Source organism: Setaria italica, chromosome V (assembly GCF_000263155.2).
Source record: "Setaria italica strain Yugu1 chromosome V, Setaria_italica_v2.0, whole genome shotgun sequence".
In the NCBI taxonomy this organism is placed as follows: Eukaryota; Viridiplantae; Streptophyta; class Magnoliopsida; order Poales; family Poaceae; genus Setaria; species Setaria italica.
This window is the reverse complement of record NC_028454.1, coordinates 7,856,877-7,881,038: the sequence shown is the minus strand read 5'-3', so window position 1 is coordinate 7,881,038 and position 24,162 is coordinate 7,856,877. Positions and strand designations below refer to the sequence as shown.

The 24,162-nt window shown below is 46.2% G+C and overlaps 2 protein-coding genes and 1 pseudogene across 4 annotated transcripts; 1 reads left to right on the top strand and 2 right to left on the bottom strand.

Moving 5' to 3' along the window:
• Positions 1–1,312: 1,312 nt before the first annotated feature.
• Positions 1,313–2,679, bottom strand: LOC101778952 (annotated as a pseudogene).
• A 5,094-nt stretch (positions 2,680–7,773) lies between these two features.
• On the top strand, positions 7,774–10,582 carry LOC101779359 (anti-sigma-I factor RsgI6). Of its 2 annotated transcripts, XM_004967976.3 has the most exons (3): positions 7,774–7,904; positions 8,511–9,113; positions 9,195–10,582. In XM_004967976.3, exons 1-3 carry the CDS (start codon positions 7,887–7,889, stop codon positions 10,320–10,322), a joined length of 1,749 nt encoding a protein of 582 aa, XP_004968033.1. In that variant the 5' UTR covers positions 7,774–7,886; the 3' UTR covers positions 10,323–10,582. The 2 variants fall into 2 exon arrangements, with proteins under 2 accessions (XP_004968033.1, XP_004968032.1); XM_004967975.2 differs by lacking the exon at positions 7,774–7,904 and having other exon boundaries at positions 8,264–9,113.
• A 9,878-nt stretch (positions 10,583–20,460) lies between these two features.
• Positions 20,461–23,026, bottom strand: LOC101780010 (calmodulin-binding protein 60 B). Of its 2 annotated transcripts, none has more exons than XM_004967977.2 (6): positions 22,781–23,026; positions 22,608–22,683; positions 21,793–22,494; positions 21,509–21,703; positions 21,283–21,403; positions 20,461–21,188 (listed from the first exon to the last, which is right to left on the bottom strand). In XM_004967977.2, exons 1-6 carry the CDS (start codon positions 22,864–22,866, stop codon positions 21,028–21,030), a joined length of 1,341 nt encoding a protein of 446 aa, XP_004968034.1. In that variant the 5' UTR covers positions 22,867–23,026; the 3' UTR covers positions 20,461–21,027. The 2 variants fall into 2 exon arrangements, with proteins under 2 accessions (XP_004968034.1, XP_004968035.1); XM_004967978.2 differs by having other exon boundaries at positions 21,283–21,400.
• Between the last annotated feature and the right edge of the window lie 1,136 nt (positions 23,027–24,162).

Sequence of the window (24,162 nt, the reverse complement as noted above, 5' to 3'; positions counted from 1 at the left end):
AGTACCATTGCAAAAAGGGAATAAGAGAATAGCACGGGTAGTTTGCGTTATTGGGTACGTTCACCATCATGTTTTTTGTCAAATGCAACCAGACTATTTGATTTAGGACGAGATAATTTTCCTAATTGCCTAACAAATTGACAATTGTTATTTTTGAAAATGTTTAAGTTCCTGCTGGTCTCTCCCAGTTGTGAAGCCAAAGAACAAGTACATTGCTACACCTCAACGGTCTTATAGGTTGTCTCATGTAGTGTTACATAGAAATTTTCTTGATGTGGAGGGGGGAGAAAGAGATCATTATTTCATGAAATAACCGTCTCATAAGCCAAATTTTAGGACTACAAGATAACTACTACATCATTGTACTTGTTGTGATTGTCATGCAACTCGTAATATTTCTTTTTTTCCTATGAACAAATAGAATTACTACGAGACAACTTAAAAAGACAACCCATTCATTGTATGTATTGTTTAATAAGTCATCTCAAGATTAGCTGCCAATGCATGAGACTGACTATTAGATAATTACAATATACTTGCGCCAACCGTATTTATTTGTGAGTCTGCTAGATTTTATCAGGCTAGGCCCATTTAATAATTAAACTCATAAATTTCAAAGGTCAAGTAAGCTGCAAAGTGATGTGATGTATTAGTGTTGACACTCGTCATTGACACACTTTTAGTGCTATTTAACTAGTGTTTTTATGCTTAATCTTATACTAACCCGCCACTTGGTACTTGAAATAACCCCATTATTGTATATGTGTTGTATTTTGGAGAATATTGTATTTTGGCAGGAAATACGATATAATCAAGGGGTTTTGCATAAAGAGCTTAATGGATATCTGGACATGGGTCGTTGAGGGAAGTCAGCATGAGGAAGGAGAGGACCAGGAGGGCCAAAAAGGACCCAGGCCGATCGGCCTGGCCCATTCTTGAGCCCGGCTGGCCTCCCGTTTCTTCAGCATGAAGTCTACGATGATGTTTAGAGTTTTTTTCATCGATATTGACCCAGAGCCACCGCCTGTTGAAGACTATAAATATTCCCTCCTGGACTTCAAGGGGGAAGAGTGTTGACGGCTCTTAAGTACCAAATCTAGACCATCAACTTCTTCATAAACACATAAAAGACGAACATCAATAGTAGTAGTAGGAGTTATTACTAACGAGTTTTACAAGTGTTAGTGAATATTTGTATGCAGGTCCATTAGGAGAGACAACACACCTCAAAGAGCAAGGAAACACACTCTCAACCAATCGGGAGCAAGCACACGGATTGGAGGGCCCACATTAGGGGTTAAAACCGCCTAAACTTACCACCAATCACCCTGCACCCACTTGGGGACCCACTTGGCGGGACAGGACTAAAGGCGGCATGAGGGGAGCCAACCAGGGGTCAGCTGAACCATCTCCGCCGTCTCGTAGTAGTCGATCGCGGACCGAACCAGCGGACCGAACCAGCTCGTCATCCATCCGGTCGATGGCGCCGCCGATGCGGCCGGCGACGGATGCCGGCGCCTCCGACGCGATATCCCCCGCCGCGGCGGCGACGCCTACCCTGACCAACGCGTTGCCGAAGTAGCGTTTCGGGAGGGGCGGCTTCACCCGGCGCCGGATGTTGACCGGGAAGGTGAGGCGCGCCACGGAATACGGCAGAAGGCGCCGTGCGATGCACGTGCACTGCCAGACGAGGGCGCTCACGGCGCAGAAAGTGCTCGCGCCGCCGCAAAGGCGCTTTAGGGAGGCGACTTGGTCCTTGGAGATGGCGAAGACTTCGCCGGCGATAGGTCCCGGCGGGTCGGAGAAGGCAAGCTTGGGGTAGAACGTTGAGAGAGCGTCGGGGTGGATGGTGGGCGGGGACCGCGCGGGGAGGAGGGTGCGGTCGTGGCAGGGGAGCTCCACGGCAGCGCTGTCGCCGTTCCTGGAGAAGGCCGACCAAGTCTGGAAGAAGTGGAACGCGCTCATGGCGTCGATGGAGACGTGGTGGAGGGCCATCCCTAGCGCCACCCCTCCGCACTTGAAGAACGTCACCTGCAAGCATGCATCGACACAACACAGACATCATGTGCAAATGTAAACTGACATACGAGGAAGCATGGAAGCACTAATATTGGAGAAGTTGTGGACCTGTACGCCCATTACAACAGACGATGGCTCAATGCGTGGAACAAGCTGCCTCCTTAGCTCCGGCGACGGCTTGACGTCTTTGATCTCGTCAACGGTGACGTCAGAGCGAGCGACAACGAAGAGTGCACCCTCACCGTTGCAGTCGATCTGTATCCTACCGCTGCTGTCGACGCCGAGGCGGCCAGCGAGCGGGTAGAAGGCCACCAAGGCCTTGGCCATTGCCGCTTTGAGCCGGGCGGCGTCGAAGAAATCGGACGCGGACGCGGCATTGTTTGAGTGGAACAGGTAGAATGTTGGTGTGTGGCCTCTGTTGGCCATCGGGAGGTCCAGGGAAGACATCCAGAGCCCCTTCCTCGGTGTCGGCTCGCTCGGTGCTACAAATGATGACTCGACCACTTTCACCTCAAAATCCATTGATTTTTTAATTTCTTCTCAGCCAGCTACCTACAGCCTGATCAGTAATGACGAACATCTACTGTTAACAACTGAACCTTAAGTTTTTGTTAAAAAAAGAACCCACGAGTAAATTGCACCTCCATACATTAATTTGTATGATTGTATCACTTTGGTACAATAAGTAACAAAACATACAAACATATGCATGAACTTATGAAATTTGTGCATATACAGTTACATGTACACTACATAGATGTATTTTTCCATCATAATAGGTGATGTGGACAGTTTTATGCATATAACCCCTTATCTTTCTCTCCCCTTTTTCATCTAAGTTCTAACCATCTCTTTTTTTTTTGACATAAGTGAATTTATTAGTGAAAAGATTAAAAAAAAAAGAATGACGATGGGTGACCATATCGGTGAAGAACGATCTGCTGTACTGAATATGAAACAAAACACAATACCCATCGATCATTAGAACAGACAAAAAAAAGTAAATGTAACCAATACTAGTTTTGATCTTATTGCAAAGTGAGAGACGGAGAGGAATCATTGGACAAATCTAATAACATGCAAAGGGATAGCTACAAGCATGTTATTGAAAAAAAAAGAGCAGAATCGATAGTAATATTAGGACAAAGACAAACCGATCTGTGCACATCGTTAAAATCTAAGATCAGAATGTGGGATAAAGATAAGAAGTTATATACATAAAACCGTCCACGTTACCTGTCACGGTAGCAAAATACATCCACATAGAGCTTGGCGCCATTGATGCGTATATGGTTAGAACTAATAAATTTGACAAAGATAAGGGACAAGTTATATGCAGATATTTGATAAGTTTATGCTTCTGTTTGTACGTTTTGCTACTTATTGAATTAAATGATACGATCATACAAGTTGTTTTTTCTGAAAGTGGAGGCTTTGACATATGGACTGCATTATAAGCTTTCAGCTTAAGACAAAGGATTTGCCGGCGAGGAAAGACCACGGCCTCCACTTAGGTGCTTCCGCTCGCGCCTCCAGGTCTGGAACGAGAAAGAGATCAATCAGAGACGCTCACCTTTCGCGGCGGCGCCAACCGAGGCGGCACGCTCGGACGCCGGAGACGAGGAAGAACGATTGGGGTTTGCTCGGCGAAAGTAGTGGGTGCCTGGTGCAGTCGCGAGGAAGGAAGGGAGATGAGCCTGCGCTTATAAAAGGGGAGCGCTAGCGTTTCGTTTCGAGGGGGGCTCGCTGCGGCGCTGCACGGACGCCGGGGCCTGCCAGCGCGTGACCCCGCGGTGCGGCTTGCCTTGTCGCGACGCAGAGCATCCGAGGCACGAGGCGGTTACGCCTGGGCCTGGCTGTCGACTCGCCGTCGCACGGCCTTGGCGCGGGCGCGACACGCTGATCGACGGCGCGGGCGGGCGCGGCGCCGCTGTTGCCCTGACTGGCAACGGAACGGAGGCGCGGGCTATAATTCGCTCGCTCGCGCATGCGGTTACTTCTGTGGCGGCGCGGTCGGACAGCGCGGACGGAGAACGGCGCTGCCCGCCGGCGCCAGCGGCGTAGCGGTGACGGAGAACAGGAGCTGCACCGTACACAGACGTGCCCTGTCTGGCTGTCTCCATTATTGCCCTCCAGCTCCAGATGCGATCTGGTTCTGGTCTGATCCCATTCCATTTCGGGGGATGTTTGAGCGACTCAGACCTCACAGAACAGGCAATCAGGTAGTGCATTGGGAAGGGTACGGTACAGGCCCTCCTGTCCTGGCCGTGTACTCCTCGAGCAGCTACGCCACAAGAATCATTCATTGCTGGACGGGAGGATACCTGCCTGCTTCCACACTCTCTCGCTTGGGTTGGATCGGACGTTCTTGGACTCGGAATTCTGGTTGTGGACTTTGGTTAGTCCGAGCGGGGAGCGAGCGTAACATGAAGCTTGCTGCAACTCCCAACTTATTAGTGCTCAATGACGATGTCCTCTCTTGCACTCGCTAGTCGCTCCATTCAATCCATGGAGCCCGGCGGACGGCGTCAATGTTCGAAATATACGGTGTGTTTAGTTGCATGCATGCATGCATGGATGATCCTGGATGGGGTGGTTTAACCAATTTGCTTGTACCATATAGTTCACTCTAATTAGTAGAATAATGTATTAAGTGGGATAGCCTCATTCTGGATGAGTTGGTCCAATTCACCCAACCAAACAAAAGGATCATTATTATTTTGAATCATTTCATACATGAATCAAATGATACAACCAACCAAACACACCCATATTGTCTGCGTTTTCTCCTCATGGGCCTGGATGGTACTTCTTAGGACATGGTTGTGCCACCAGTTTCTCATATTTTTGTGAGGCATTATGAGGTTCAAGAGAATTTATCACTGACCAAGCTGCTAGCCTGCTACTGCATGCCAAATCTACTACTAAAATACCACTTGATAATCAAATCTGAAGCGTTTTGCATCTTTGCTGATGACAGAGCTGAAGAAGTAACGCTTAATCATTGCTAAAATTAAATAAATTGAAGATAACAACATATATTAGCGCCTGAACGCTCAAAGTTGAACCTGTATACATCATACAACACATTCAGCAAGTTTGAAAAATTTTGGGGGGCTTTGATAATCAAAACAATAAGGGAAAATACGTTACATGACCTGAATTTTTTATCACTTCAAACTACCAAGCCATCCACGCCCGTGACAGCCGGAGGAAGGCTTAGTCATTTCTAGATTTGAATAATTTGAACACTGCAAACATGTCTTAGTGCCCAAATGCTCAAAAAGAATGGCACGAAACCACATGGCGTCATGTATATTGGCCGGCCACGTAATCCCCCAGTGTGGCAAGGCACAGCACCAAATGATATATGGCTCCACACTGTCTATCAATGGCGGCAAAAAAGCGTGATGCTGTATCTGGGGTCCATTACTCCATTTCTAATATTCTTACCCCGGGAGGTCTAAATGTAAAACGGGGTTAAAATACAAAAAGAAAGTTATAGCTTCATCACGTGTGGAAATTAAAAGAAAGAAGGAAGGCAGGTCGGTGTGCTCCATCTTTGGTCGTGAGTCGTAACACCCTGTTAAACGAGATTACAATCTGGGCTCATATAGATTGACAAATAATGTTGATTACCCTCCTTTTTCACAAATTAACATGGCAATTTCTAGACCTAGAGAGTGAAGGAGATGACTTCATTAACTTTGCTTATTATATAATTGTATGTATGCGTGCATTTTATTTATTTTTTTGCAAAACATAGGGAAATTAAACTACTATTTTTTTAAAAAAAATTGAATTTGACTATTATTTGTTAGCTGTATTTTACATGAACTATTCATTTGAGTATTTTTCTTCCCAATTCATATGGATATCAAACTACTAACTTTTCTATATTTTATTTGAATTTGGCATTTACTGATTATGTTTTACAATGGACTCTTTGTTTTGGCATTTTGCTTCCAAATTCATATGAAAATAAAAATAGTATTTTTTTTCAATTTATTTATTTATTAATTGTATGATATATAATTGTTAGACCATCATGAAATCTAATAGTGTAGATTCATTTCTTTTTTCGATTAATGTTGTAATTTCTAATCCCTCTTGACGAATATTGTAACTTTGAACACTTTCATATCATAGATAATAGATAGATATATCAAAATGCAAGAAAAGATAATGTTGAGATACTTGTATATGTTCGTGTGACAGTGAACTTTTTCCATATTTTTCAAAACGTTTAACACATAATTTTTTTCCATGGACGTGCCTAAACATATACTTGTATATGTTCATGGAGTACCTTATGAAGAGTAGAGGAAGGGCAAGAGACCAATACAAGACCGGCAGAAAGGCTATTAAGGTAAACAAAGCTGAACCGAGCTTGGAAAGCATTCAATAAAACGATACATTTTTTGTGTGACAAATTCACCTCTCTGGCCTTCTAGATGATCGTCCATAGACCATAGGCCTTCTAGGGTCTACTGAAACGCCTTTCGAGGATCTGAAGATATATGGTCGACGGCGCAAGGAAACAATAACGCCGAACTTATTAATTCAATTCAGGCGTGCCAGATATGAAAGTCATTGCGATCTGCATATGCAAAAGTTCGTTAAGCATTAACGACCCGCCGCAATGGCTTTCGGATACACAACATGTGGGTGCGCTTGAATGCTTCCGAGGCAAGAACTCCCATGCATTACGACGTTGCTTGGGTCGGCAGCGTGGCTGTGCCGTTCAGAACGAAAATTCCACCGGCCAGCGGCGCACGCGCGCGCTGGTCGATCATCTTTCGCTCCCTCCGATCCGATCCATGGATGCGTGCGTACGTCGTGATCGCTCGACCGAGATGACGAGGGCTCGCTCGACCGATCGAGATCGAGGCTGGAATGAACACGGTGGAGAGGGGTTTGCAGCCACGCCGCTTTCGGGCGCGCTGGCACGCAAATGACGCGAGCTGCGTCGCCTCACAGCACACATCTTTTCGTAGCTTGACGCGACGCCATGACCGGCCAGCCCCGTGCTATGCACAGCTGCTCCGTCCGTCCACGCGACAGGGCTCGCACCTGATATCTTCATTCTTCCTTGACCGTGCAAGTAACGGGGCGGCTGGAACGACCTGCAAGTCGTCGTAGCAGTAGACGAGCTAGATCTCTCGTTAAAGCTCATGTAAACGGGCCCATCGGCGTATCTGATTGGCAAGCCAAGGTCGCGATCCTATTGGCGTTCCCATGCAACTGGCCCACCGGCGAGCGAAGGGGTTGAGCAACTTTTACTCCTCCCAAAGCCAAGGAAAGGATCGGAACTCGGCGATGGCTTTTGGACGTCGTCGTCGCCGGCGATCATTACCGCAACAGATTAACAACGCAGAATAATGAGCCGGCGAGCGAGCTAGCGGTCTCTCTGAGACGTGGGCCGCCAGCCGGTCCCGGCCCCGCACGTCGGCGGCACGACCCGGAGATCCGGCGTGACCGCGTACGCGTTGCCCAAACGTGACTGTTATACAAAAGATAGGCGAAAGATACGAGTTAGGTAGCTAAGCTAGGCCTGGCCATGGATCGGAGCTTCCAGGGTTTCTACCACGCCGGCCTGGGTTTCGGCACGCGACTCGAACTTTTTATTTGTGCCGCGGTGAACGCGATTGCCGAACGAACTTGCAATCTTGGATTGCCTGGTCGGCTCGTCTCCTTATAAATTGCGGCACCCTTGCATGCCACAGATACCCACCACTACTTGCAGTCTTTGCATCCGAGACACAACCATAAACAACACCCGAGCTCTTCGATCCATCAGCGCGATCCAGTGTCCGCGTCCTCTTCTCCAGCCTCCTCCTTTTCCATCTCGAGGTTGATAACCTGACATGGCGGCGTTCGCTGAGGTATGCGCAGTGTGCTAGATGCATGGGAGCTAATAGTGTGGGGTCTCTGTTCTAGTACATGTTAGTGCCATCTTATCTGTATTATTTTCAGCCGACATGCCTGCAGCCATAGTGAAATGCACATCCTTTATTTGTTCATCATCCCATTATATATGTTTCTTTCTCGGCTGTGCGTGCCAGACAACCTGAACTGAAAACATGACATAAGTTGGTGCGCAATCTTGGGTTCTGTCACGTATATAATCCGGAGTAGCTTGCTCACCAGTCACCAACCCCGTGAAATCATGTTTCTTTGCAAACTACAACAACTTGATTTGAGTTTTGTGGCCAAAGATGTGCTCGATGCACCCATGTTCAAGGCACTTGTCACTGGCTCCAAACATTCCTTCCTTTAAAGCCAAGCATCCAGAGTAACAGATGTCTTACGTGCATCTCCCGAGCTGTGCTGTCCGCCGCCCCTCCAACTGCTGTGATGGCGTCCTCGAAAGCAAATCCATCGTCGTTCTCGTTCGCTCGCGAGCGATCTCCTCCGACACACACTGAGCTCGCGACATGTATCTCTGCCCCATTGCCTGAACACATATGCTTGTTTCTTGTCGCGCGCAGGAGGAGATGACGACGTACCTTGGCATGAACCTCGTCGAGGACCGCTGCGACGCGGAGGACAGCCTCGCTAGCTGGGCTCCGTCCGGTTCGTGCACGCTCTCCGCGCACGCCGAGGACCCGGCTCCGGACTCGCTTCCTCCGGCGCTGGCAGCCACAGCAGACGCCGACGACTCCGACGAGGAGGCCGTCCGGTGCGCGCGCAAGCCCAGCGGCCGGTACGTCCTCGCGGCGCACCGCAAGGACGAGAAGGACGGGCTGTGCCGGGCGATCTCGCGCTTGCCGAAGCCATGGGTCACGTACCGGGTGGCCGGGTGGGTCGGCGTGGATGCCGCCGGCTCCGGGGAGGGGGGCTCGCATGCCGTGCACGTCGAGGTCCGCGTGGACGGCCACCGTCCGGTCGGTGGAGGCATTGTCGTCGTCGAGCCGGGGAAGTGGGGCGAAATCAAGGGCTCGTTCCGGGTGGACGACGACGAGCCGCCGCGCTGCGCCAAGGTCTACGTGCACGGGCCGCCGGCCGGGGTGGATATCAAGGTCATGGACCTGCAGGTGTGCGCCGTGAACAAGATCCCAAGGCTCAGGCACCTCAGGAAGAAGGCCGACAGGGTATGTCTATGTCAGTATGTGTGCTAGCTGCATTCGTAATCGACGGCTGTGATATCGAACTGTAACGAACCTTAATTGTAGGTGCGCAAGCGTGATGTGATCCTCAAGGTCAGCGACCGGGCGGAGGACGGCGTGTCTAGCGTCGCCGGAGCGCACATCCGGGTGATCCAGGTCCAGAACAGCTTCCCGATCGGGTCCTGCATCACCAAGGCGGGCATCCAGAACCCCGAGTACGTGGACTTCTTCACCAAGCACTTCGACTGGGCCGTGCTGGAGAACGAGCTCAAGTGGTACTACACGGAGGCCGTCCAGGGCCAGGTGAGCTACGCCGACGCCGACGAGCTCATCAACTTCTGCGACCAGCATGGCAAGCCGGTGCGCGGGCACTGCATCTTCTGGGCGGTGGAGAACGCGGTCCAGCCGTGGGTCCGCGCCCTCAACGGCGACCAGCTCCGCGCCGCCGTGGAGGCCCGGCTGCGCGGCCTGGTGTCGCGCTACGCCGGGCGGTTCCCGCACTACGAGGTGAACAACGAGATGCTCCACGGCGCCTTCTTCCGTCAGCGGCTCGGCGACGACGTCGACGCGCACATGTTCCGGGAGACGGCGGCGATCGATCCGGCGCCGGCGCTGTTCGTGAACGACTACAACGTGGAGAGCGCCAACGACCCCAACGCGACGCCGGAGAAGTACGTGGCGCTGGTCACGGACCTGCAGCGGCGGGGCGCGCCGGTGGGCGGGATCGGGATCCAGGGCCACGTCACGCACCCCGTCGGGGACATCATCTGCGACGCGCTGGACAAGCTCGCCGTCACGGGCTTGCCCGTCTGGGTGACGGAGCTGGACGTGTCAGCCGCCGACGAGGCCGTGCGCGCCGACGACCTGGAGATCGTGCTCAGGGAGGCGTACGCGCACCCGGCCGTCGAGGGCGTCATGCTGTGGGGGTTCATGCAGGGACACATGTGGAGGTCCCACGGCCAGCTCGTCAACGCCGACGGCATGCTCACCGAGGCCGGCAGCCGCTTCGCGGGGCTCCGGCGGGAGTGGACGTCGCACGCGAAGGGGAAGGTGGACGCCAACGGCAACTTCAAGTTCAGGGGGTTCCACGGCACGTACGAGGTGTTGCTCACGACCGCAGCCGGGGAGGTGAAGAAGCAGAGGTTTGACGTCAAGAAGGGGGACGCGCCGCTCGTGCTCGACATGAATTTCTAGATTCGCATTCGCACACGCCGTGCACACATTGGTCACGGTGATTAAGATTTACGACAAGGATTATTAGTACCATCTACTTACTATTCGTACATACAAAATTGCAAAGTGTGGTAAATTGGGATTGGAATGGTGCATGTAGATATTACTGTGGTCAAGAAATCATGTATCTTTAGTAATGGAAAGTGTGTAGAAGATTGGTATTGTACTCGGTATTTATTGAAGATAGACTGCAGTAAATAAACGAAAAATTTGTTTACACGTTACTAGTTGGGTTGAGTTGGGTTGGGTCGCGTAATGTGTTATGGGTTTTTACTGGATTTCTCAGAAACTTCTCTCGGGTTTATGTGCCTCAAAGGGACTGTATAACAAGCTAAGAACGGTCCACTACAATCAGTTAAAGGGTTGGTCTGGCCCATATGAGAGCAACAAAGCAAGGCAAAGCCCAGAGTGAAAACAGAGCCCGTGAAACAGAGTTCCCTGGTAGGTACTCTGCTATCAGACTCTCTGTTTAGGCTGTGCGAAACAGAGTACCTGTCGTTGGCTCATGAAGGTCTAATTTCGATAAAATTTATGAAAAATATATTAATATCTATAATGCTAAATAAATGCACAATAATATATATATATTCATGATTTGTCTAATAAAATTAGTTTGACCTTATAGATGTTTGTGTTTTTTATATAAATTTGGTTGATAAATTTAAATTAGGATAAAGTTAAATAACTTATGGTTTGAAACAGATGGAGCAGTACAACATTACCATAGTAGGAGTAGCTAAAAATTTAAGGGATCATTGGAGTATCACTTCATTCTTTCATAAGCAGAAAACCTGTCAAAATCGTACGTGGTCACCCAATCGCTGTGTGGTCGGTCTAGTGACGTGCACACTAGTAATACCAGATTACCAGGCTACGTTATGCACCGGACAGTCAGACTTAAAAACAGGTATTTGGTCATCAGGTCTTGCATTGCATGCACGGGTAATCAAAGTCTAGCTACTGTTTTCTTTGCAAAGCAAGCTTGACAGCGTCTTTTCTTCTGAGGTCAGGAACTTCTAAAATTCCCGTCACATCGAATGTTTACATACTAATTAGAAGTACTAGTCCATCAACCCGTGCTCCCGCACGAGCTAATATTTTTAGAAGCTATTGTATTTGAAAATTATTTAGAAATTAAACTCTTAGCTAATAATCAAAATTGTTTACCTACTACTCTCTTATTTTTCCAATTCTTCAACATAATACTTATATAGGTATGTACCTATCTTTGTCCAGTTGTGATTGATTTTTAAATAATAATTACTCTATGCACTTTTTCATCCATATTCATACTTTTTTCCATTTTGTATCACACCTCCAATCCTCCATACATTATTTTTAGCATACAAATCAATATTTTTCATCAATTCCACACATGTATGTATAAATGGTCTAAATGATGGCACTCATCATGTGCATATACTTTAACTTAGTATTTTTATATTAACAATGACAAAAGCAGGTAATTAGAATCATATATTATATTAGTTTACTTTTTGATATTTCTGTATGACGCACATGAAGATAATTAGATTAATATTTATGTGTTTACTTTAGGTTATTTTTAATAACGACATACGTGGGGAGTATAGATAGAATTTTAGAATGACATTTTAAGTTATGCTTTATAATGATGTGTATTAGTAAATTGGATGAAAATTATGAGGTTTTATAATAGTTGAGCTTGGTAATTTAGATATAGGTTTAGAGCTCATTTTTGAATATTTTAACAATGACAGTGGTGGGGTAACTTTTTAGAAAATATAATAGATCAATGGCTATGATTATTAGAGTTTACAGGATTGGTGTTTGATGTTTTTAATTTTTATGAGAATTTCTCTATTTTTTCTATCTTGTCTCGTGGGAACTAATGCGGAGTTTTAGACCGGCAACCCGCCTAGGGGTACCCTAGGTGGTCTTTTATGCGGTAAGGGTCGTCGAGAATCAAGGAATCAATGGTGACGCAAGGAACACGATTTAGATAGATTCGGACCGCTAGATCGCATAATACCCTACGTCCTGTGTGTTGGTTTGTATTGATGTATGTTCTGATCTTGAGAGATGTGTTTGAGGGGGGTCCCTGCCCGGCCTTATATACCCGGGAGGGCAGGGTTACAAGTCTGAGTCCTAGTCGGGTACTATTACAGAGTTCTACTCGGTATTGGCCCGAGTAGTTTTCCATAAACATACAAGACTAGTCCGAGAAGGATACGCCTATCCTTGTTCTGATCTTGTCCGAACGTCCCTTAGTGGGCCGTCTAAGGCCTACTCGTGGGCCTGGGAGCATGCCCAACAGTCTCCAGTGGAAAAAAAATAAGACTAGATTGCTACAAAATCGTTACTATAAGCTACCTCTCATTTGTTAAATATTCGAATACAATACTTATGTAGATATATACTTAATATCTTCATCCAATTGTGATAGATTTAAGTTAGTAATTACTCTATAATATTTTCATCCACATTTATAATCTTTAACTTTTGTGCGCTTGAATTTATTTAATGAACCCTAGGTTTGACATTCAATTTAGCATAGAAATCTATATTCCCGTCACTTTATATCTTTAATTATAAATGGTGACACACATCATGCGTATAGACCTTAATTATTATATTATATACCAATAGTGCAAGATATAAACAATTTAGAATCATATATTGTTGTATATTATGTAGGGTTACCTCATATTATTTTTTATAATAGCATGTGTGGGTAATATAGATGCAAATTTAAGATATTACTTTAAGTTTTTTTAAGTAATAGTGGTAGACAATTCAGTTGCAAATTAGGAGGTTATTTTAAATATTTTTTATAATGGCATAAGTGCGTAATTTTGATTAAGATTAGGGTTACTTTAGTTTATTTTATATAATGGCAGAGGTGGGTAATTTATATATAGATTTAGGGGGTTAGTTTAGGCTATTTTCATAATGGCACGTGTGGGTAATTTTTTAGAAAACATAATAGATCTAATGGCTATGATGATTTGAATCTATAGATTGATGGTCGAATGTTTTGCTTTTTTATGACAATTTCTAGGATTTCTCTTTTTTATAGAGTGTCCACCTAGGAATCCTAAGTGGCCTCACCTGGAGGCTTCAAAAGGAGCCTCCAATTAGTAATAGTAAGATTAAACATAGACTAATTACAAAAATAATTGCACAGATGGAGGCTAATTTGCGAGACGAATCTATTAAGCCTAATTAGTTCATAATTTGACAATGTAGTGCTACAGTAAACATGTGCTAATGATGAATTAATTAGGCTTAATAGATTCGTCTCGGGAATTAGCCTCCATCTATGTAATTAGTTTTAGAATTAGCTCATGTTTGATCCTTCTAATTAGCCTTCGAATATTCGATGTGACATGAATTTTAGTCCAGATTAAAGGTATCCAAACACCCCTAAAACGAATGCTTTTGACAGTTCCATGTCCAGAAATGACTCAGCACGCTCAGTAATTAACGAGTAATGACTGTCCGGTGAGGCGTGATGAAACTAACTGCTGAGGACTGTTGAAAAGAGAGACTTATCAGACAGGGAAGCGGATATGCCTGCCTGCATGTATCAGTGGACAAATCAAACGAGATGCTGCAAAATTCAACGCGGTTTTGTGCCGCGCAACGACGGCGACGTCTCTCTCTACTCCTTGTGGTCGGATGGTACCGACGGTATATTCCCGAGCCGGGTGAATTTACGAGTCGACCAAAGCACCTCATCGTGTCCCCGTCTGCTCTGCTCACACTGAAACAAACAAACTTTGGCACAGCGTGCTAACTGGCCACCAAAACTGGATCTTCTTTTGGTTTTGTTTTCGATTGCTCGATCCTCTACTCGGTTTGATCGTGCTAAAGAACACGGCCTTGGACGCATCAGGATTCAGAGAACCCCGGGGTCTCAAGTCTACACGCGGAGAGGGGCTGACGAGCGCACGAAGATTTGTCGTGACAGGGACATGAGCAGAACCATGTCGAATATGATTGGCAATTGGTACGCCCGTCCACGCCCTATTTAGTTCCCAATTTAGGAGTGGTAAAATTGACATTTTACTATAAATGCGCAACTGTAGCGTTTCGTTTGTATTTGTGAATTATTATCCAAATATTGACTAATTAGGTTCAAAAGATTCGTCTCGCAAAGTACAACAAAACTGTGCAATTAGTTTTTAATTTCGTCTACATTTAGTACTCCATACATGTACCGCAAGTTTGATATAATGGGGAATCTTCTTTTTGCATAGTATCAAAGTTGGGAGTTTGGAGGGAACATGAACGTTCGTCTCCACACGACTTCACCTGCCTCGAGTCACGCCGCCAGAAGCTAGCTGCCGCGCGCGGTTAAAATTCGTGGTGAAAAATAGAAACGCAGCTGCGTCGTCCGCCGGTTCCATGCTCTCCCGGTGGTACTTCGTGTGATGGCTCCATCTATCGGCTCTCTTGGATTCGGCCGGCCTCGATGGTTCAAGATTTCCACGATTGCTCCCGTCTTTAATCACTTGTGCCCGACAAGTCCCAAGTGGACGACCGACCAATGCAAAAAGGTTAGCTAGCGAGCCGTGGACTCCAATCCGTACGTGCATCTGATTATTCGAGTCGTCTCCGAATAACGAAACGCATCAACCGGCTGCGTGACAGCGTGAGTGCGTCACGCGACCAGATGGCCAGGCACATGCCTAATTGCAAACCGTGACTTGAACTAGGAAAAGTCCGGGCCGCGCGCGCCGGGCAACTGAGACTGGGATGATGTAATTGATGACCGCAATGTCTTAGCTCCTGCCGCGCAACAAGTCCAGAAATAGTTTTCCAGCGAGTCCGATCCTTGGATCGGTTTCTCGTTTCATCTGATCAGTCCGTGGTAATTGCCAAGAAAATTTTGACTATTTTTAAGAAAATAATAAACGGTTAAAAAGTTTCTCATACATCTTTTCATCGCAATTAGTATTTCTTTATGTATGGGAGATTTTTGTCAACTGAACAACTTCAGAATTAGATGATCGCCGTACGTCGCAGATTGTTGATCAAACACAAGAAGCATGTTTTTTTTAAAAAAAACATAAAAGCATAGTTTAATCTTGTCCACGTAGACCATACGCAGCAGCCGCCCCTGCTTGCTTGGTTGCTTGCCCAGCACGCCCTGCTGCTCAGCTAGCCCGGGTGTTGTCTCTCAGTATGCACATCTGTCTCTGTCAATCCGACGCCTGATGATGCCAATCTCTCGCCTCTCTCGCTGTCCCTGATCCTTTTCCGGTGAGGACAACATGAATATCTCGCCTCTCTCGCTGTCAGTTGCCTCGTGAACGTACAGGTGTGCCGGTGTGCTTGCTCGGTGCATGCTGCCGCGACGCATTTGGAACGGTCCTGCCTGACAAATGCCGATGGTAATGTACTGCTTCTTTGTACCTTCCCAGGGCCCGGCGACCTGGGCACCTGACCGGGCTCCAGTGAACGCCTGAACGGAAGTGCACTGCGTCGTGATCTTGTCGAAGGCATTTAGCAAGGGCAGAGAACACACCTTATCTGCAGATTGCAGCATCTGCCCAGGCTCAGCAAAAGCTTTGAGTCCGCTATCGCATTATATACAGGGGGTGTTTGGATCCCCGGGCTAAATTTTAGATCCTGTTACATCGAATGTTTAGATATTAATTAGGAGTATTAAACATAGACTATTTACAAAAACTCATTACACAAATGGAGGCTAAACGACGAGACGAATCTATTAAGCCTAATTAGTTCATGATTTGACAATATGCTTCTACAGTAACCATTTGTTAATGATGAATTAATTAAGCTTAATAGATTCATTTCGCTGTTTAGACTCCATCTGTGTAATTAGTTTTATAATTAACTCATATTTAGTTCTCCTAATTAACCTCCAAATATTCAATGTGACATAGACTAAACTTTAGATCAGGATCCAAACACTGCATAGTACGCCGATTGATGATACTTTGGTTGGCAACAGGCCAACGGCATCTTGTGCGCTCGTGCTTGGGGGTTGGGCGAACGGCACACAGTAATTTGGAAGGCATAACTAGAGTTTGCGTACAAATGACCAAGGATGATCCGGAGAAATGGCGGTATGTTTGTCTGTTTATTCTTTTTGTATGGCGCCATGTTTGTCTGTGTATTCTTGTAAAGGACATCCTCTGGAACAGTGAAAGGTACAAGAGATGGCCAAGGAGCTAGTAGTACCCTAGAAACTTGAGGAGATTGATTTGGTAGCGGTTGTTCAACTGATAGTCGGAGTGTACGTGCGATATAGCCTGTACATCTTGAACAAATCGGAGTGCATATGCTAATCGGAGAGCAGGTTAATCAAACAATTGGATTGGAGTGCGGTGGGACGGTGGCTCTGGCTGCTTACTGTTGTAAACTTTAGCATCTATCACATCGGATGTTTGTATACTAATTAGGAGTATTAAATATAGTCTAATTACAAAACTAATTGCATAGATGGAGTCTAATTTGCAAGACGAATCTATCTTACTATTATTAATTGGAGGCTCCTTTTGAAGCTTCCAGGTGAAGCCACCTAGGATTCCTACGTGGACACTCGAGAAATCCTAGAAATTCTCACAAAAAAGCAAAACATCCGACCATCAATCGATATATTTAAATCATCATGGCTATTGGATCTATTATGTTTTCTAAAAAATTACCCACCTATGTCATTATGAAAATAGCCTAAAGTAACCCCTAAATCTATATATAAATTACCCACCTCTGCCATTATATAAAATAAACTAAAGTAACCCTCTAATCTTTATCAAAATTTACCCACTTATGCCATTATTAACAATATTTAAAATAACCCCCTAATTTGCAATTGAATTGCCTACCACTATTACTTAAAAAACTTAAAATAACCCCTTAAATTTGCATCTATATTAACCACACCTGTCATTATTAAAAATAACATGAGGTAACTCTACATTTGAATCAAATAACCTTAATTAAAAATATACAGCAATATATGATTCTAAATCATCTATATCTTTCACTATTGGTATACGATATAATAATTAAGGTCTATGCGCATGATATGTATCACCATTTATAAGGATATAAAATGATGAGAATATAGATTTCTATGCTAAAATTGTATCTCAAACATAAGGTTCATTAAACAAATTCAAGCACATACCTGCGATGCAAAGTGAAAACTTAAAGATTATAAATGTGGATGAAAATATTATAGAGTAATTACTAACTAAAATCTATCACAATTGGATGAAGATATTAAGTATATACCTACATAAGCATTGTGTGTTCGAATATTTAACAACGAGAGCTAGCTTATGGTAATAGTTTTTTAGCAATGTAGTCTCTTTTTTTCCATTGCAGGCTCCACATTAGTTCCCACAAGACAAGTCAGAAAAAAGAGACAAATTCTCATAAAAATTAAAAACATCAAACACCAATCTTGTAAACTATAATAATCATAGCCATTGATCTATTATATTTTCTAAAAAGTTACCCACATGATAGTGAAAATATTCAAAAATGAGCTCTAAACCTATATTTCAATTACCGAGCTCAGCTATTATAAAAAATAATCTAAAGTAACCCCATAACCTTCATCCAATTTACTAATACACATCATTATAAAGCATAACTTAAAATGTCATTCTAAAATTTTATCTATGTTATCCACGTATGTCATTATTAAAAATAACCTAAAGTAAACACCTAAATCTTAATATAATTATCTTCATGTGCATCATACAGAAATATCAAAAAATAAACTAATATATGATTTTAAATTATCTATTTATGTCATTGTTAATATAAAAATACTAAGTTAAAGTATATACACATGACGAGTAAGATCATTTATATATGTATGTGAGGAATTGATGAAAAGTATTGATTTGTATGCTAAACATAATGTATGGAGGATTGGAGGTGTGATACAGGATTGGAGGTGTGATACAAAATGGAAAAAATATGAATATGGATGAAAAAGTGCATTGAGTAATTATTAATTAAAAATCAATCACAACTAAGCAAAGATAGGTACATATCTATATAAGTATTATGTTGAAGTATTGAAAAATAAGAGAGTAGTAGGTAAACAATTTTAATTATTAGTTAGGAGTTTAATTTCTAAATAATTTTTAAATACAATAGCTTCTAAAAATATTAGCCCGTGCGGGAGCACGGGTTGATGGACTAGTGCAACAAATTTGATGAAATTAAGGAGGGTGATGAGTTTAGAACCTATATGTGACAAAGCGGGGCAGGTTTAAGAACCACCAATGTATTTTACTTTCATGAGGTTATACAAGATCAAAACCTAGGTTCAAAGTGTCTTGGTTTAAAGTCTGTCTGATTGTGAGTTTTAGTTAAAGTTCTAGTTAAGCCTAATTAGTCCATGATTTGACAATATGGTGCTACAGTAACCATTTGCTAATGTTGGATTAATTAACCTTAATAGATTCGTCTTGCGAATTAGACACCATCTGTGCAATTAGTTTTGTAATTAGCTCATGTTTAGTCCTCCTAATTAGCATCCGAATATCCGATGTGACCCTACTACTAAAGTTTAGCACCTCGTATCCAAACACCCCCTGATACTGCCAGGCCACTAGACTGTGGTCGGAGGACGCTTGGGGCAGCGGCTTGGATTGGGGGTGCAGTAGGGGTGGTAAAATTATTTTAGAATTAATATTATTTAGAGTTTTGTTGGATTGTGAAGGAGGTATAAGAGTCATAATCCATTACAACCTCTAGATGCACGGCGACGGTCGGGAGGTGGGTTGTGTAAAGGTTTGTGGAGCGGCTTAACCCCTTAGCACGCCAACTAGTTTCAACGTATGGATGCTCATGAGATTACAATGACATGAGTCCACGTAGGACTCTACCTAGAGTACAAGGCCAATACATGACCGGTTACGACATAGTCCTAACGTGTTACACATATATAGAATCCTATGCTAGCACATATTGTATGCTATGTAGACAACAGGCAGGCTCATGGATTGGCTCCATTGCACCCTTATGAAGTGTCTGCATTGCTTAGGTGCTAATTTTTTATAAAAAAAATTATATGGTAGGTTGGGAGCACTAAAACACCTAAATTTTTCTTAATTTTTTAGGTTGCGCGTGTTGTCAATTTTGAACTGTAATAGCTGAGAAATTAGGTGGACATGGGTGCATATGCCCCTAAGATATCCATTGGGGAGATATGAAGTGCTACACAAGAGTTTAGATATCCATTGGGGAGATATGAAGTGCCCCTAATTTTTTAGGTTGCGTCGACAGTTTAGATCGGTAGATATTTGGATCGTGGGGTATCCCGTGTTGGACGAAGAGCAAGCATAGTAGAACGCAAAACACAAGAGTTTATAGTGATTCGCCTCCAGGATCAGGCAATATCCCTCATCTTGCTGGGATTCATATTATCTCGGCGAGTTCTGTAGGATGCTAGGTTTCAATGTAGTTTTGGGGTTGCAAAAGAGGGCACCTAATCCGCATGTGACTTATGACTTGCCTTACAAGCCCGACTCTAGCAATTGCTAGGAGTCCTTCTAATCGGAGTCGGTGCTCGGTAATCCTCGTAGTCGAGCTACATGGTATTATGGTGTCATCAAGATGATAAGTTCAAAAGAAAATATACTTGCATTGCGTGGTACAAGTCTTTTTTAGTAGGAATAGAAGTTTGAGTTGTTGGGTGCTTCCAGCCTTGAAGGAGACATGGCTGATAGCTGAATGTTTTTGTAGTAAGAGTTTTTCTAAATACACCACACACAACTAATTTTTTTCCCCTAGTGATCTTTCACGCGCAAACTTTCACTTATCTAATACCTAGAGACTTTGACTTCTCCGACGCGTTATCCACCTGCATACTCTTCTCCATTGGTTCCTCCAAAGGGTACGAGTATAGGGAGATGGGAGATAGGTGAAACAAGAGGACAATAGAGTACTAAAAGCTTTTTTCTGGAGTTTTCCGCTGAAAACCCCACAGCAGCACTGCAGCTGCAGGTCAAGCGTTTGTCTCACCTTTCAGGCATCATACATCTACCATTTCCTGATGTCCATGGCACCACAATGCAAAATATTGCAAGACCGGGAGTCCGGGACATCCCAAAGACTTGTGTTTATGTACAAAAGGGCAGCTTCCTTCCTTTATTAATCACGACCTTGATGTTTACAGGACACAAAAACTTCAGAAAATTTTAAAGAAAAAAAAGTAGAACTGTCTGTTTACAACAAGTTCTACAGCCCTTGCAGGCATGCCACACTCGTTCGCCTGCCCAGAACCGCTGCCCTGCCATTTTACATTTACATGCAGCTCTTTTGGAGCAAAACATCGCAGAGCCGAGGCGCTACTAGGACCAGGCTGAACGAAAAACTGAGAAAATACATTACAACAAAGGATACGAATTAAACCAAAGAATTTTTGCACTTGCACGCCTCTTCTCGCTGCTCGCGGCGGACGCTCGGCCTGCGCATGCTCAGCGACGCAGTGGAAGGGCCGCTCAAGTTTCACCTACCCTTAAACCCTGCCGTTACTTGACAACACACAGACCGACCACACACTTTCGTGGACAGACAGACACCACGTAGCTGTATTTGGTTAATGTACATCCTATAGCTGGAAGCCTTGGAACCTTGCGTTGCAAGTGATCTTCACTTGAGTTGGGGGCATTTCCCAGTGCAATTCTTAACCTGTCATATGGAACACTTGGCCAGGCCACTGGTAGCCGAAGTTGTTGGGTTGGGGGATGGGAGGAACCACGTCGTCGACCGGGAACTCGATCTCCGGGGCGTTTGGGTACCAGAGCTGTGCCTCCCCAGGCGCCGGCAGCGCGACATGTGCTGCATCTGCAGGTTGCCCGAGCACATGATGTTAGAACAGAGGAATCACACGACCAAACTCCAGACGGTTCAGAAACAGATTATCTGTTCAGGGACTTACTCTGCAGCAGCGGAACGTTGTTGGCGGCGTGGCCATGGCCAGGAAGCATGAAGGCTTCGGCCTCCTGCAGGCTGTGGCGATTCTCGTACGCCTCCAGCATCAGCTGCTGCACGATCACCTGCTGAAATCGGGAGAGCTAGATGTCAGAGAAAAGAAAAAATCTTGGAAGCTCTGGCGTTCGGTTCTGAGTTCTGACGACGGGTAGCTGGCAGATGAAGGGACTCACCGCTTGGCCCCTCAGCTGCTGCAGCGGCCACTCCACGCCGCCGATCTCGACCCTCACGAGCTTGAAGACGGAGTCCACGTAGATGGTGCCGTGCGGCGTGCCGTACACGTACACCTTATCGTCGCGGTCGACGCAGGTCTTGGCGTGGTTCGTCGTCACCTCCCACATGCGGTCGGTCATGCCCTCGCCCAGAATCTGAATCCACAGAACAGAGCATCCCATCAGAACCAGAACGGCGGCGAGAGCTTTGCGGGTCATCGCCTGAAGAAAAAATGGAAGCTTACCGCGCGCAGCTCGTCGGGCTTCACCATGAGCATCCTGACGAACTCCTGGACGGAGACGACGTTGTTTTGCCGGAGCTTCCGGTGGAACGCGCCTTCCTTCCCGATCTTCTCGAGCCTCCAGACGTCGTCAACGAGGTGGGGAGGGTAGTGCTTCCGGTAGAGCTCGCCGCGGTGGTCCCTAACGACGAAGGCATCCGTCATGGCCTCCTGGATCCTGGAGCCGTCGTAGCTCCCCGGCGCGACGCGGACGCCGATGCGGAACTTGCGGCAGCGCACCCAGGACGAGTTGTCCGTGAACTGGAGCTCGGACACCGTGGCGCGCCCGTCGCGCATGGTGAGGGCGACCTCGCCGGTGAGGAGCGGGCGCTTGCCCTCGCGCTCCTTCATGACGCCCTTCTGGAACTCCTCGGGGGACCAGTCCTCGCGGCCGTCGGGGGGGAAGTCGCCGACGAGCGGGACCAGCTCGACGCGCAGCGCCGGCGGGGGCGCCGCCGGGGAGGCGCCGGTGTCCGCGTCCACGAGGACGATGTCCAGTGGGTTCCCGGCTTCGTCCTCGATCTTGCTGCCCGTGAAGATCGGGAGGTTCGGCGGGGTCCGGAAAGCCAGCTTCCACGCCGGCCGCTCGGCCGGCGGCGTCGCCGGAGGCGAACGCTCGATGTAGCGCGGGCTCTGCATCAGCCCCGCCTGGAGCTCCTCCTGCACCTGAACGGATCACACGAAACAGAGCAGTCAGAACAAGAGCGGCGAGCTCGATCACCGAGGAAATGGCTTGGGGGAAGGGGGGGGGGGGGTGCGGAATCGGAGCTGTCGCTCACCACGCGGCGGAGGAGGGGCTCGATGCACCTGAACAGGTGCTGCATGTGCTTCTGCATCATGGCCTCCCGGATCACCCTGGAATTCAACGCGGAGGTGTCAGTCAGGCTCTAGAACGGTAGAACCGAATGGCCCTTAGCAGAACAGAGGAACAGGGGACAGCTCGGGCGCGTACGTCGAGAAGGACGGAAGGCGGCGCATCCGTTTGTCGTCGGGCTGGTCGCCGTCGTGCCCGTACTCATCGTGGAGCCGCTTCGCCATTGCTGCTATCCTCCCAGGGATCGTCGCTCACCTTCTCGCGAGCAGGAAGGTTTTGAAGCTATGGTGTTCCGAGAGAGGGGAGATGAGGTGCAGTGATCGACTGGGCTGCTCGAGGAGGAGGAGGAGGAGGAGAGGATCTGTGTGGGTTTGCCGGTTCGGGGTGGTTTGGGCAGGTTGCACGGTAGCGCCGGCCAATCCTTATATAGGCAGCCGCAATGCGGGCCGGGCTCGGAGCTCGCACAGTGCGGGACGGGGGGGTGAGGAAGGTGGGAGGAAGGTGCCGGGAAGGTGGCTGGAATGGCGATTACTTCAGCTCAGAGTAGCCGTAGCCGTATGACGTCATCTCCCGATGTCATGGACCCAGGGAGGCGGCCCGTCAACCCGACCTTCTCCGACGCCAATCAGCTCGCCGGCGCCGGAATATATGCGGATCAGACATCAGAGGTCGGTCCGGCCGTCCGTTGGTTCATCACAAAGTGCCCGCCACGGCTACAGAGAACTGAACTTTTGTCGACGTGGTGGTGGTGTACGTGCTTTCTCTTGATGAACCCATCTAGTAGCAAAATAAATTTGAATTTACTCGCAAAAATATTTTTTTTGTTTTACTGCTGGATTTGTTTATTTTCTGATCCTTCCTGGGTAGGTTAATGCGTGTTACATCTAGATCAGAAAATACTTGGTGTTTGGGACAAGATACAGTCAACTTTCTAAATTTCGATCTGACTAACAGCTTTGATGTCGTTCTGTTTTCAAACGTAAAAAAAATCATATATCTGAAAAAATTATAAACTCGTAGTAGATTTTTTTATCAATATGTTCTTTTTAGAACAAATAGGCAAAGCCATTTCTCGATGACTACGGAAAATTACAGACGTCAAGGATTTCTTGCATCAGGGTGTAGTTTTCCTCAATTATGTAATCTCATGTAGTGGCAAAATAACACCCATCAGCACTCCCCCTGAGGCCCTGACCATGCGTAGCCTTTTCTGAAACTGAATTTTTAGGCCTTGGATGCGAGGACTGTCCCTTGAAAAACAGGCGCCACACAAGCAGCAGCCTAGCCTGTTGCTTTCTTTCGATAATTTTTTTTTTCTCACAACAGACATTTGGACTATCTTCCGGGTAAATGCTACGAGAACGTCTATTTCATCAAGGCCTGAATCAGAGAGATATGGCTAGATTCTATCCAATAGTTAATTAGGCTCGAAAATTCTGATACACTTCCATAAATAATGTAGTTGAGTGAGGAGGCTGCGAGCTGAAGAACTAAAGTTTTGTGGCAGCAGCCCCGCCGAC

Bases quoted from the DNA above. Each gene is read 5' to 3' on its own strand.
- LOC101780010 (XM_004967977.2), bottom strand. From the start codon at position 22,866: ATGGCGAAGCGGCTCCACGATGAGTACGGGCACGACGGCGACCAGCCC. The intron at 21,704-21,792 runs GTAAGCTTCCAT...CTGTGGATTCAG, and splicing joins AGCCCGACGAGCTGCGCGCG to ATTCTGGGCGAGGGCATGAC. The intron at 21,404-21,508 runs GTGAGTCCCTTC...TCCCGATTTCAG, and splicing joins AGCAGCTGAGGGGCCAAGCG to CAGGTGATCGTGCAGCAGCT.
- LOC101779359 (XM_004967975.2), top strand. From the start codon at position 8,487: ATGCTTGTTTCTTGTCGCGCGCAGGAGGAGATGACGACGTACCTTGGC. The intron at 9,114-9,194 runs GTATGTCTATGT...CCTTAATTGTAG, and splicing joins TCAGGAAGAAGGCCGACAGG to GTGCGCAAGCGTGATGTGAT.